The sequence below is a fragment of the Ovis aries genome, chromosome 3, assembly GCF_016772045.2.
Source record: "Ovis aries strain OAR_USU_Benz2616 breed Rambouillet chromosome 3, ARS-UI_Ramb_v3.0, whole genome shotgun sequence".
Taxonomy (NCBI): domain Eukaryota; kingdom Metazoa; phylum Chordata; class Mammalia; order Artiodactyla; family Bovidae; genus Ovis; species Ovis aries.
In genome coordinates, this window is record NC_056056.1 from 56577726 (window position 1) to 56589932 (window position 12207).

Below are 12207 nucleotides of genomic sequence, written 5' to 3' on the forward strand. Positions count from 1 at the left end.
AAATCCATTTCACACTGAAATCATTCGGGGTGTGTCAGGATTCACTATGTTTTATTTGAGCCCCAAACTTACCACCTCTTCCCTGGGCTTTAAACTCTGCCTCTTGTCAATTTGTTAAAGAACACCCAATCCTCTTTTCTTCTGAATGTGTTAAAGTAGCAATTCCATTATTCTTTGTTGACCAAACTCTGCCAGTTCTCTAGAATAAGGGTATGCCTCCTTGAAGCTCTTAAAAAAAAAAAAAAAAAACTTTTATTGAAGTAGAGCTGATTTACAGTATTGTTAGTTTCAGGTGTTTACCAAAATAAGTCAGTTAAACATACACATATTTTTGTTTTGTTTGTTCCGTCTTTAAGTCATGTCCAACTCTTTGCAACACCATGGACTGCAGAACATCAGGCTTCCCTGTCCTTCACTGTCTCACAGAGTTTGCTCAAACTCATGTCCATTGAGTCAGTGATGCCATCCAACCATCTCATCCTCTGTCACTCTCTTCTCCTCTTGCCCTCATCTTTTCCAGCATCAGGATCTTCTCTATTGAGTTAGCTCTTCACATCAGGTGGCCAAAGTATTGGAGCTTCAGCTTCAGCATCAGTCCTTCTAATGAATATCCAGGGTTGATTTCCTTTAGGATTGACTGGTTTGGTCTCTTTGCAGTCCAAGGGACTCTCAAGTCTTCTCTAGATTCTTTTCCCATGTAAGTCATGACAGGGTATTGAGTAGAGCGCTCTGGGCTTTTAATTCTAGGGAACGGAGGTTTGTCTTTTGGTGAGGAGCCTGAGAGTCAGCTCTTGTACTCCATCCTGTTGGCAGGAGAAGTGGATACAGCAAGGCCTGCACAAGGGCTGTGCAGCATTTTTAGGGGCAAGTGAAGCACGCTTCTTGACCCCGATCTGCCTTGGTCCTCAGCTGGTTTCAGCAACTAGTCACCTTTGAGCTACCTGATCTCCCCACGAGCAATGCATCTTGACCCCTCTAAAGGTGACCAAAAGATTGGGCATTCTGACCTCACCTCACATCGTTGCCCTTTGTGCTGTGGATCCTCAAGGCTGAAGCCACAAGAACAGCCCTCCCCAGTCACCACTGCAAGATGCCCTTGCCCGTGACTTCCAGGCAAGCCCATCAGTTCAGGCTCTGCTCAGCTTTATCACACAGCCTGAGACCCTTGGAAATTTTTGGATCTTCTCTCCCCCATCCCCTTGTGCTACTTGGAAGTGGCAGGAAATGGGTGGGGCTGCTTCTGTCCTCACATGAATCCTCAATGCCAGCATCTCTGCTGCCTTCCTGATATTCTTGTAATGTGTGTAGGGAATCTTTTGGGAAGTAGACCTGTTCCCAGAATTTCTACGCAGGAAGCAAGGTGGAAGTCTTTAAAATTGAGAGTGTATGCTCAGTTGTGTCCAACTCCTTGCGACCCCATAGACTGCAGCCTGCCAGGCTTCTCTGTCTGTGGAATTTCCCAGGCAAGAATACTGGAGTGCGTTGCCATTTCCTTCTCCAGGGGATCTTCCTGACCCAGGTATCAAACACATGTCTCTTGTATCTCCTACATTGGCAAGCAGATCCTTTACCACTGAGCCACCCAGAAAGCCCCCTTTAAAATTGATTTCTCTTAAATTTCAAAGAAAAGTCTTGTACATTCTTCCTACACAGTAAGAATTACCTTGTGGAAATGCCAAGAAGAGGGCATGACCCTGACATCCTGCCCTGCTATGAAACCATGCAACCCAGAATGGGACTTGAACTTGCGGTCTTTTAACTGAGATCAAGCCTGGTCTCGGTGCTTAATGAAGCTCACGTTTTTGATGTCTTATCACAGAAAGAATTCAGTGATAGACAAGGTGATAGGTAAGAAATGAATGTTTTTAGAAAGAAACATACTCCACAGACACAGTGTGAACCATCTCAAAAGACCAGACGGGCCCCAGGGTATGGGGATGTCACTTTTTGTAGGTGTGGGTAATTTCATGAGTGGGAGGAGTATTCCAGCTATTATGGGGAAGGGGGTGGATTTCTAGGAACTGGGCCACTGCCCACATTTTGACATTTATGGTCAACCTTGAAATTGTCAGCTTCCCTGATAGCTCAGTTGGGAAAGAATCCACCTGCAGTACAGAAGGGGTAGGCTATTCACTCCAGTCTTCTCGGGCTTCCCTTGTGGCTAAGCTGGTAAAGAATCTGCCTGCAATGCGGGAGACCTGGGTTTAATCCCTGGGTTGAGAAGATCCCCTGGAAAGGGAAAGGCTGCCCACTCCAGTATTGTGGCCTGGAGAATTCAGAGTCAGACACAACTGAGTGACTTTCACTTGGAATTTTCTTGGCACCTGTGGGTGTATCATTTAGCTTGCTGATATATTACAATGAGGCTCAAGGTCTAGGGGAAGTCAACTAATCCACCATCTTGAACCTATTTGATTCTAATCAGTTTATGTTGTGTCCTCAGGCTATGTCATTGTTTTAAAGGTTGTGCCCTGCCCCCTTCTCTCCTGTTTCACTTAGACCTCTCATCCAAAGTGATTATCAACTGTGATTTGAGGATATGAGAAACTGGTTCTGCCAGCTGACCTTCATTTTCCATTTTCTGTCCCGCATCAGGATGATCCGTACAGAATAGTCAAGAATTTGGCATTGGTCCATTTCTGAAAAAAGGGGAGAGAAAAAGGAATGCACAGAACACTGCGTATAAATGTGTCAATCGGGGATGAATCCCGGACTTAATCATTGTACTCTATTCACCTCCTGTGCTGCTACACATTTAGTCACTGAATTTGGGAGAGTCTGGGTAAAAAGCAAGGATTTTTTTTCCTTCACAAAATTGAATTAAATCAGAGACACTGATAGAGTTCTCTTTCACAGTTGTTCAACACAACAATTGAGACGTCTGTCAGGACAGATGATCTACAGCAGCGCATGGAAATACTGCTGGAACAGACTCTCCTAACTGCTTATGTCAATGTGTCAAGAGGACTTTTTGAACAACATAAACTGATCTACAGCTTTATGCTCTGTGTTGAGATCATGCGTCAGCAAGGAAGATTAACTGAAGCTGAATGGAATTTCTTTCTCCGGGGTTCTGCAGGCCTCGAGAAGGTACCTGTTTCAAGTTTAGACAGTGAATGTTATTAGATAGAGCTCATAAGCACCCAGCAATGCTCCACAGTGACTCTGGTAACTGAAGGTTTTACCGTCAGCGGTGTAGCCCACTGGGAGTCTGGGACCCAGGCTATAACTTAGTCTTGTCTTTAGTAGCTGCATAGTGACAATGGCACCCCACTCCAGTACTCTTGCCTAGAAAATCCCATGGGCAGAGGAGCCCATGGGGTCCTCTGCAGTCCATGGGGTCGCAAAGAGTCGGACACGACTGAGCAACTTCACTTTCACTTTTCACTTTCATGTATTGGAGAAGGAAATGACAACCCACTCCAGCGTTCTTGCCTGGAGATTCCCAGGGATGGCAGAGCCTGGTAGGCTGCCGTCTATGGAGCCGCACAGAGTCAGACACGACTGAAGCGACTTAGCAGCAGCAGCAGCAGTGACTATAAAATTTGACCTCTTTATGCAGCAGTGTCCTCACCTATAGAAAAGGGATGTTGGAAGTAACCAGTGAGCTAGCATATGGTGAAGCCAAATCCAGCCTCTCCACCCTGACACCAAGTTAAATCTTGGAGACAGAGTTTTGGGGTGAAGTAGAAAAAAATAACTTTATTGGTTTCCAGACAGAGGGGGCCACAGTGAACTAACACTGTGTGTCCCAAACCAGAGGGGATAGTGAGGAGTTTTAGAGTAATGGTTCAAAGAGGGTGTGATCAGCTTGTGGACATTCTTCTGAATGGTTGGTGGTGAGGTGAGTGGGAGTCAGCATCATCAGCCTCTGGTTCCAACCCTTCCGGTGTCTCCATGCTTGTGGGCAGCCTACCATCGTTAACATTTAACTTCTCCCACCTGGTGGGAGTTTCAGTATCTGCAAAACACCTCAAAAATACTGCTATGTATATCCCTTGAAGGGGAACCAGGCTTTGCCCCAAGGCTGCACTATTGTTTCTTGACTGTTTCCCCCTTGTCTGGACATCCCCTCCCTTCCCTTATTAGCAACTGATTGAACCTGCTTCTTGCTGACAAAGGTCCATCTAGTCAAAGCTATGGTTTTTCCAAAGTCACATATGGATGTGAGAGTTGGACCATAAAGAAAGCTGAGCACCAAAGAACTGATGCTTTTGAACTGTGGTGTTGGAGAAGACTCTTGAGAGTCCCTTGGACAGCAAGGAGATCCAACCAGTCCATCCTAAAGAAAATCAGTCCTGAATATTCATTGGAAGGACTGATGCTGAGGCTGAAGCTTCAATACTTTAACCACCCGATGCAAAGAACTGATTCATTAGAAAAGACCCTGATGTTGGGAAAGATCTCCTCCTAAAGGCAGGAGGAGAAGGAGATGAGATGATTGGATGGCATCACAGACTCAATGGACGAGTTTGACCAAGCTCCAGGAGTTGGTGATGGACAGGGGACCCTGGCATGCTGCAGTCCATGGGGTCGCAAAGAGCTGGACATGACTGAGTGACTGAAATGAACTGAACTGAACTGAACCTGCTTATTGGAACTCATGGAAGGTTATGGAGGCTGAATGAAGCCTAAAGGTTTTGGGCCTATGAGACCCAAGGGTCCTGCTTGGTTTCGATGGGAACATGTTTTGAAAAGTTGACCATTTACAAATGGGAGAGTTAAAATCCAATAAAAGTAGTCATTCACAGATCTGACCCTAGTGTTTGTGAAGTCGTGATCCTCTCTTGCCTAGACACATCTTTCATTATAAAACATGGGGAAGAATAGAACTTGCTTGTTGCCTTCTGTAATAACATAATGTTTGTCCAATTTGCTCCAGTCCCTCTAACTGGCCTAACCCACCCACACACCACAGACCTGGTCACTCACAGAACAGAAGCACAGCCACCCGACCCTTGCCTACCATCCAGCCCAACTCTAAACTCTTGGCTTTGTTCTGTCCATCTCAAGCCCTGCCCTTGGCTCCTATGGTTCTGACACCTGCACGAGTTTGCCAGTATTTGAGCCTCAATGTATCGCTGGGACATTGAACTTCATGCTTTTGTTTGACCCAGCACTCTGAGTCAAGCCCAGGCAAGACCTCTCCACCCAACAGTCCTGCTTCCCTGACCCTTACTCACCCTGCATACATACATATTCTATTAATCCTTTCCTAACACTGTTTTCTTGCCTTTTCCTACTGTTCATGGGGTTCTCAAGGCAGAAATACTGGGGTGGTTTGCCATTCCCATTTCCAGTGGACCATGTTTTGTTAGACTAAAGGTCCATATAGTCAAAGCTATAGTTTTTCCGGTAGTCATGTTCCGATGTGAGAGTTGGACCATAAAGAAGACTGAGCACTGACAAATCGATGCTTTCAAGCTGTAGTGTTGGAGAAGACTCTCGAGAGTCCCTTGGACAGCAAAGAGATGAAACCAGTCAATCCTAAAGGAAATCAACCCTGAATATTCATTGGAAGAACTGATACTGAAGCTGAGGCTCCAATACTTTGGCCACGTGATGCAAAGAGCTGACTCATTTGGAAAAGACCCTGATGCTGGGAAAGACTGAAGCCAAAAAGGAGAATAGGATGGCAGAGGTTAGATGGCATCAATGACTCAATGGACATGAATTTGAGCATACTCCGGGAGTTAGTGAAGGACAAGAAGCCTGGCATGCTGCAGTCCATGGGGTTGCAAAGAGTCAAACATGACTTAGCAAATGAACAGCAATATTCAGACCAGGCAAATCTATAGAGATAGAAAGCTTTCAAAGTTTAGTTCCCAAGCACTAAATTTTCAAAGAACTAGTTTTAGCTGTTTAGGGCTAGAGGGCATGGGCAGGTGGGAGGGAAGTTGCTAAACACATCATGGTTAGTGTGTGTGTGTGTGTGTGTGTGTGTGTGGAGATGAAATATTCTATAATATTCTAAAATTGACTATGGTTACAAAAGCTGCGAATTTATTAAAATCTACTGGATTGTATGCTTTAAATGGATGAATTCTGTGGTATGTGTATTGTATCTCAATAAGCTATTTTACGGCTTCCCAAGTGGCACAGTGGTAAAGATCCCACCTGCCAATGCAGGAGATGTGGGTTTGATCCCTGAGTCAGGAAGATCCCCTGGAGAAGGAAATGGCAGCCCATGCCAGTATTCTTGTCTGGAGAACCCCATGTACAGAGGAGCTTGGCAGGCTGTAGTCCATAGGGTCGCAAAGAGCTGGACATGACCAAGCCACTTAGCATGCATACAAAGCTATAAATGTAATATAAAACCTCCTTACCTGCCTCCTGAGAAATCTGTATGCACGTCAAGAAGCAACAGGTAGAACTAGGCATGGAACAACAGACTGGTTCCAAATCAAGAAAGGAGTACGTCAAGGCTGTATATTGTCACCCTCCTTTTTTAACTTATATGCAGAGTACATCATGAGAAATGCCAGGCTGGATGAAGCACAAGCTGGAATCAAGATTTCCGGGAGAAATATCATAACCTCATATATGCAGATGACACCACCTTTATGGCAGAAAGCAAAGAGGAACTAAAGAGCCTCTTGATGAAAGTGAAAGAGAGTGAAAAAGCTGGCTTAAAACTCAGCATTCAAAAAACAAAGATCATGGCATCCAGCCCCATTCAGTTCAGTTGCTCAGTAGTGCCCAACTCTGCAACCCCATTAACTGCAACGTGCCAGGCCTCCCTGTCCATCACCAATTCCTGGAGTTTACTCAAACTCATGTCCATTGAGTTGGTGATGCCATCTAACCATCTCATCCTCTATCAACCCCTTCTCCTCCTGCCCTCAATCTTTTCCAGCATCAGGGTCTTTTCAAATGAGTCAGCTCTTTGCATCAGGTGGCCAAAGTACTGGAGTTTCAGCTTCAACATCAGTCCTTCCAATGAACACCCAGGACTGATCTCCTTTATGATGGACTGGTTGGATTTCCTTACAGTCAAAGGGATTCTCAAGAGTCTTCTTCAACACCACGTTCAAAAGCATCAACTCTTCAGCATTCAGCTTTCTTTACAGTCCAACTCTCACATCCATACATGACTACTGGAAAAATCATAGCCTTAACTAGATGGACCTTTGTTAACAAAGTAATGTCTCCGCTTTTTAATATGTTGTCTATGTTGGTCATAACTTTCCTTCCAAGGAGTAAGTGTGGTTTAATTTCATGGCTGCAATCACCATCTGCAGTGATTTTGGAGCCCAAAAAAATAAACTCAGCCATTGTTTCCGCTGGTTCCCCATTTATTTGCCGTGAAATGATGGGACCAGATGCCATGATCTTAGTTTTCTGAATGTTGAGCTTTAAGCTAACTTTTCACTCACCTCTTGCACCTTCACCAAGAGGCTCTTTAGTTCTTTGCTTTCTGCCATTAAGGATGGTGTTATCTGCATATCTGAGGTTTTTGATATTTCTCCTGGCAATCTTGATTCCAGCTTGTGCTTCTTCCAGCCCAGAGTTTCTCATGATGTGCTCTGCATAGAAGTTAAATAAGCAGAGTGACAATATACAGCCTTGATGTACTCCTTTTCCTATTTGGAACCAGTCTGTTGTTCCATGTCCAGTTCTAACTGTTGCTTCCTGACCTGCATACAGGTTTCTCAAGAGGCAGGTTAGGTGGTCTGCTATTCCCATCTCTTTCAGAATTTTCCACAGTTTATTGTGATCTACACAGTCAAAGGCTTTTAGCATAGTCAATAAAGCAGAAATAGATGTTTTCTGGAACTCTCTTGCTTTTTCAATGATCCAGCAGATGTTGGCAATTTGATCTCTTGTTCCTCTGCCTTTTCTAAAACCAGCTTGAACATCTGGAAGTTCACGATTTACATATTGCTGAAGCCTGTCTTGGAGAATTTTGAGCATTACTTTACTAGCATGTGAGATGAGTGCAGTTGTGCAGTAGTTTGAGCATTCTTGGCATTGCCTTTCTTTGGTATTGGAATGAAAACTGACCTTTTCCAGTCCTGTGGCCACTGCTGAGTTTTCCAAATTTGCTGGCATATTGACTGCAGCACTTACACAGCATCATCTTTTAGGATTTGAAAAAGCTCCACTGGAATTCTATCATCTCCACTAGCTTTGTTCGTAGTGGTGCTTCCTAGGGCCTACTTGACTTCACGGTCCAGGATGTCTGGCTCTAGGTGAGTGATCACACCATCGTGATTATCTGGGTCATAAAGATCTTTTTTGTACAATTCTTCTGTGTATTCTTGCCACCTCTTCTTAATGTCTTCTGCTTCTGTTAGGTCCATACCATTTCTGTCCTTTATTGAGTCCATCTTTGCATGAAATATTCCCTTGGTATCTCTAATTTTCTTGAAGAGATCTCTACTCTTTGCCATTCTACTGTTTTCCTCTATTTCTCTGCACTGATCACTGAGGAAGGCTTTCTTATCTCTCCCTGCTATTCTTTGGAACCCTGCATCCAGATGCTTATATCTTTCCTCTTCTCCTTTGCTTTTCGCTTCTCTTCTTTTCAAAGGTATTTGTCCCATTACTTCATGGCAAATAGATGGGGAAACAATGGAAACAGTGACAGACTTTATTTTCTTGGGCTCCAAAATCACTGCAGATGGTGACTTCAGCCATGAAATTAAGACACTTGCTTCTTGGAAGAAAAGCTATGACCAACCTAGACAGCATATTAAAAAGCAGAGACACCACTTTACCAACAAAGATCCATCTAGTCAAAGCTATAGTTTTTCCAGTAGTCATGTATGGATGTGAGAGTTGGACCATAAAGAAACTGAGTGCTGAATAACTGATGCTTTTGAACCGTTTTGGAGAAGACTCTTGAGAGTTCCTTGGACTGCAAGGAGATCAAATCAGTCAACTGTAAAAGAAATCAGTCCTGAATATTCATTGGAAGGACTGATGCTGAAGCTGAAGCTCCAGTACTTTGGCCACTTGATGGGAAGAACTGACTCATTAGAAAAGACCCTGATGCTGGAAAAGATTGAAGGCAGGAGGAGAAGGGGTCGAGAGAGGTTGGGATGGTTGGATGGCATCACAGACTCAATGGATGTGAGTTTGAGCAAGCTCTGGGAATTGGTGATGGTCAGGGAAGCCTGGCATGCTGCAGTCCATGGGGTCACAAAGAATTGGACATGACTGAACGACTGAAATGAACTGAACAGAACTGATAAAAGCCTCAGGCAAATATTCATTAAATTTTCAAAGAGCTAGTTTCAGTCTACAATTATAGCTGTTTCTCTGTCTCTTTTAAAACTGTTTACCCATATGTAAGATCTTCATGGAATATTGCCAGGTGGCGTAATATTGATACTTTTCCCTGAAATTTCTGGGAATATGTGAAATGATTAGACATAGACACACTCATCCCAGCTGGAAGGAGAGTACTACTTGTCTTGCTACTTATTTTGCTCTACTTCTCAGATTTCCCTGTCTCCTAGCAGTGAGAACATCTAGGAACTGGATTTGGAAACTAGTTCTCTAGGAAAAAAATCATCAATATAAGAATATTTGAGAGGTGGGGAGAGACCAGCGTGGCATGTTGGAGAACAGGCTACAAGTAGACTTGACAGATTTATTGTTAACCCTTCACAAGATCAATGACTTTCAGCACAGGTTGACATGAAAAGCTTTCATCAGCTGCACTTAATTTCAAACACCAACAGGTAGAATTGATTCAACAGCATATCTATTTCACCATATCTTATATCTTTCCTGGGCAAATGGTTATTTTTAATATGCTATTAGAGCTTGATTTTTCCCTTAGACAAGGTGAAAGCATATTCTGTGGTTATCTTTGTGCATTACTATTCACTTTTTTTCTGTCTTCTAACAGGAACGCCCACCTAAGCCTGAATTTCCCTGGCTGGTTACTGCCACGTGGTTCGCCTGCTGTGACTTAGAAGAATTATTTCCAGTTTTTAAAGGACTTACGCAATATATAGTGTTATATCCTATTTCCGTACGCATAGGTAATACAGCAAAAAGGATCTGCTGTAGGAGGTTGTAAACAAATTCATGAACCCTAACTTTAAAAGTCTCCTTTAACCTCTTCTGCAGTATCAGTATTTTTCACTAGGAAAGCCTTCATTTTTAAGAAATGTTGAATTACTTGTTTTCCCAGTTTCTTGAGATAAATGCTTGGCCCATGAATTTTCAGTATTTCATGTTTAAAATTATACCCATTTGAAGGAGATGCATTTACCTCCAAGTATTGTTTTAGCTTCATCTCATACTGGTTTTGGCTCTCCTGGTGGCTCAATGGTAAAAAAATCTTCTTGCAGTGCAGGAGACAAAAGTTCAATCCTTGAGTCGGGAAGATTCCCCTACAGAAGGGAATGGTATCCCACTCCAGTATTCTTGCCTGGAGAATCCCAAGGACAAAGGAGCCTAGGGGCTACAATCCATGGGATGGCAAAGAGTCAGACACAACTGAGCATGGCAGGTTGTACTTTTTTTTAACTTCTTACTGAAGGAAAACATACATGTGGAAAAGTACACAAATCAAAATCAACAGCTTATTATAAACTACTGACTAATTCTGAGCTACCACCCAAGTCAAGAACTAGAGCACTAGCATCACAGAATTCCCATATACTCCTTCATAGAACCCTTACCCTCTTTCCCAAAGGTTATGCCTGCTCTGAATTATAACAGTCTATGTTACTTTTCCCCCGTGTTTTACTATGTGTATGTAATCTTTGCTGTTGTTGTTTAGTCACTAAGTCATGTCTGACTCTTTAGCCACCCCATGAAAAGTAGTTTGTCAAGTTCCTCTGTCCATGGGATTTCCCAGGCAAGAATACTGGAGTAGATTACCATTTCTCCTCCAGGAGATCTTCCTGACCCAGGGATTGAACCTACATATCCTGCATTGACAGGCAGATTCTTTGCCACTGAGCCACCAGGGAAGCCACATGTAAACTTTAATTCAAGCCTATTAATTATGGCATTTATTTTACTGTTTTTTACACCTAACCAGTCATTTTCTAAGAGAGCTATATTAAGGTACACCACTATGACAGTTTCTCTGTAATTCTAGAATTTCTCCCATTATATCTTGTGGAACTGATGTTGTTAATTAAGCATAAATAGGTTTAGGGTGATTATCTTCCTAACCAGTAAAATACCTGAATAGTGCTTTTTGCCTTAAAATATATTTTCTAATATTAGTATTATTAAATATTATTACAGCAGGATTGTCTTCATTAGTACTCCCTCTGTATATTTCTGCATTCTTTATCTCTTCTGGGTCATCATCATGTTTCAGTGTATCTTTAGTAGGATTTTGTTGTTTTGAGCAACATGGCAGTCTCTTTTTAAACAAGCAATTTTTAATCCGACTGTTGTAAAGTTGGTTACACCTCTATTTCAGTGGCTCTCACTGGGGAAGATTTTGTTCCCCAGGGGACATCCTGAAGACATTATTGGATCCCACAACTGGGGTGGTGCTGCAGGCATCCAGTAGGTAGAAACCAGAGATGTAACTAAACATCCTACAATGCTCAAAACAACCAGAACAACTCTCCACAACCAATGACCACTTGCAAATGACCGCTTGGACCAAATGGCAGTAGTGGCAGGGCTGAGAAAATCCTCATTCATTTAGACTGACTTCTGCCACCTTATTTATAGGGATTTTTTCCTTGGCATGCTTGTCTTTATTTTTTACTTCTTCTTTCTTGCCCTCGGGTCTGTTGTCCACATTCTTTTTTTGTTTTCCTTGTACTGATTTGAAGTTGTGTGTTCTATTGTTATTTTTAGTATTCTTCTACTTCTCATCTGAATGGGTTTTTTCCTGAGTACACCCAGTAACTGTGGTGGTTTAAAGGCTATGTGGACCAGAAATTCTGGGATCCTTATATGCCCATTTGATTTCTAAATAAAGACTAGGAAGAATAAAATACTCTTCAGGAAATAAACCAAATGAAAATTGTGTTTCTATATTATGGACCAATTAAACAAGATGGCTAGAGGAAGAGGTAGAACACAGAATAAAAATACTCATAGGAGAAGTCTAGTGATGGACAGCTAGGGAAAGACCCAAAGCAGAAGGGACTAGATGGAGCTTCATAAACATAGAGGCAAAGAAAGAGATAAAGGCTGAAAGACAAAGTAATTCTGAAAACAACTCATCATGTTTGGACAAAAGGCACCATTTATTACTGTCATCTGAGACTAAAA

At 42.7% G+C, this 12207-nt stretch overlaps 1 protein-coding gene across 2 annotated transcripts in view; it reads left to right on the forward strand.

The window, feature by feature from the left end:
• The window catches only part of DNAH6 (dynein axonemal heavy chain 6), a 289159-nt gene that overhangs the window by 208143 nt on the left and 68809 nt on the right, over positions 1–12207 (forward strand). For both annotated transcript variants that reach the window (XM_004005864.5, XM_042246026.1), the window contains exons 61-62: positions 2857–3090; positions 9860–9995. In XM_004005864.5, the coding sequence (XP_004005913.3) occupies positions 2857–3090; positions 9860–9995 (370 nt within the window). The remainder of the gene's footprint in view (positions 1–2856; positions 3091–9859; positions 9996–12207) is intronic.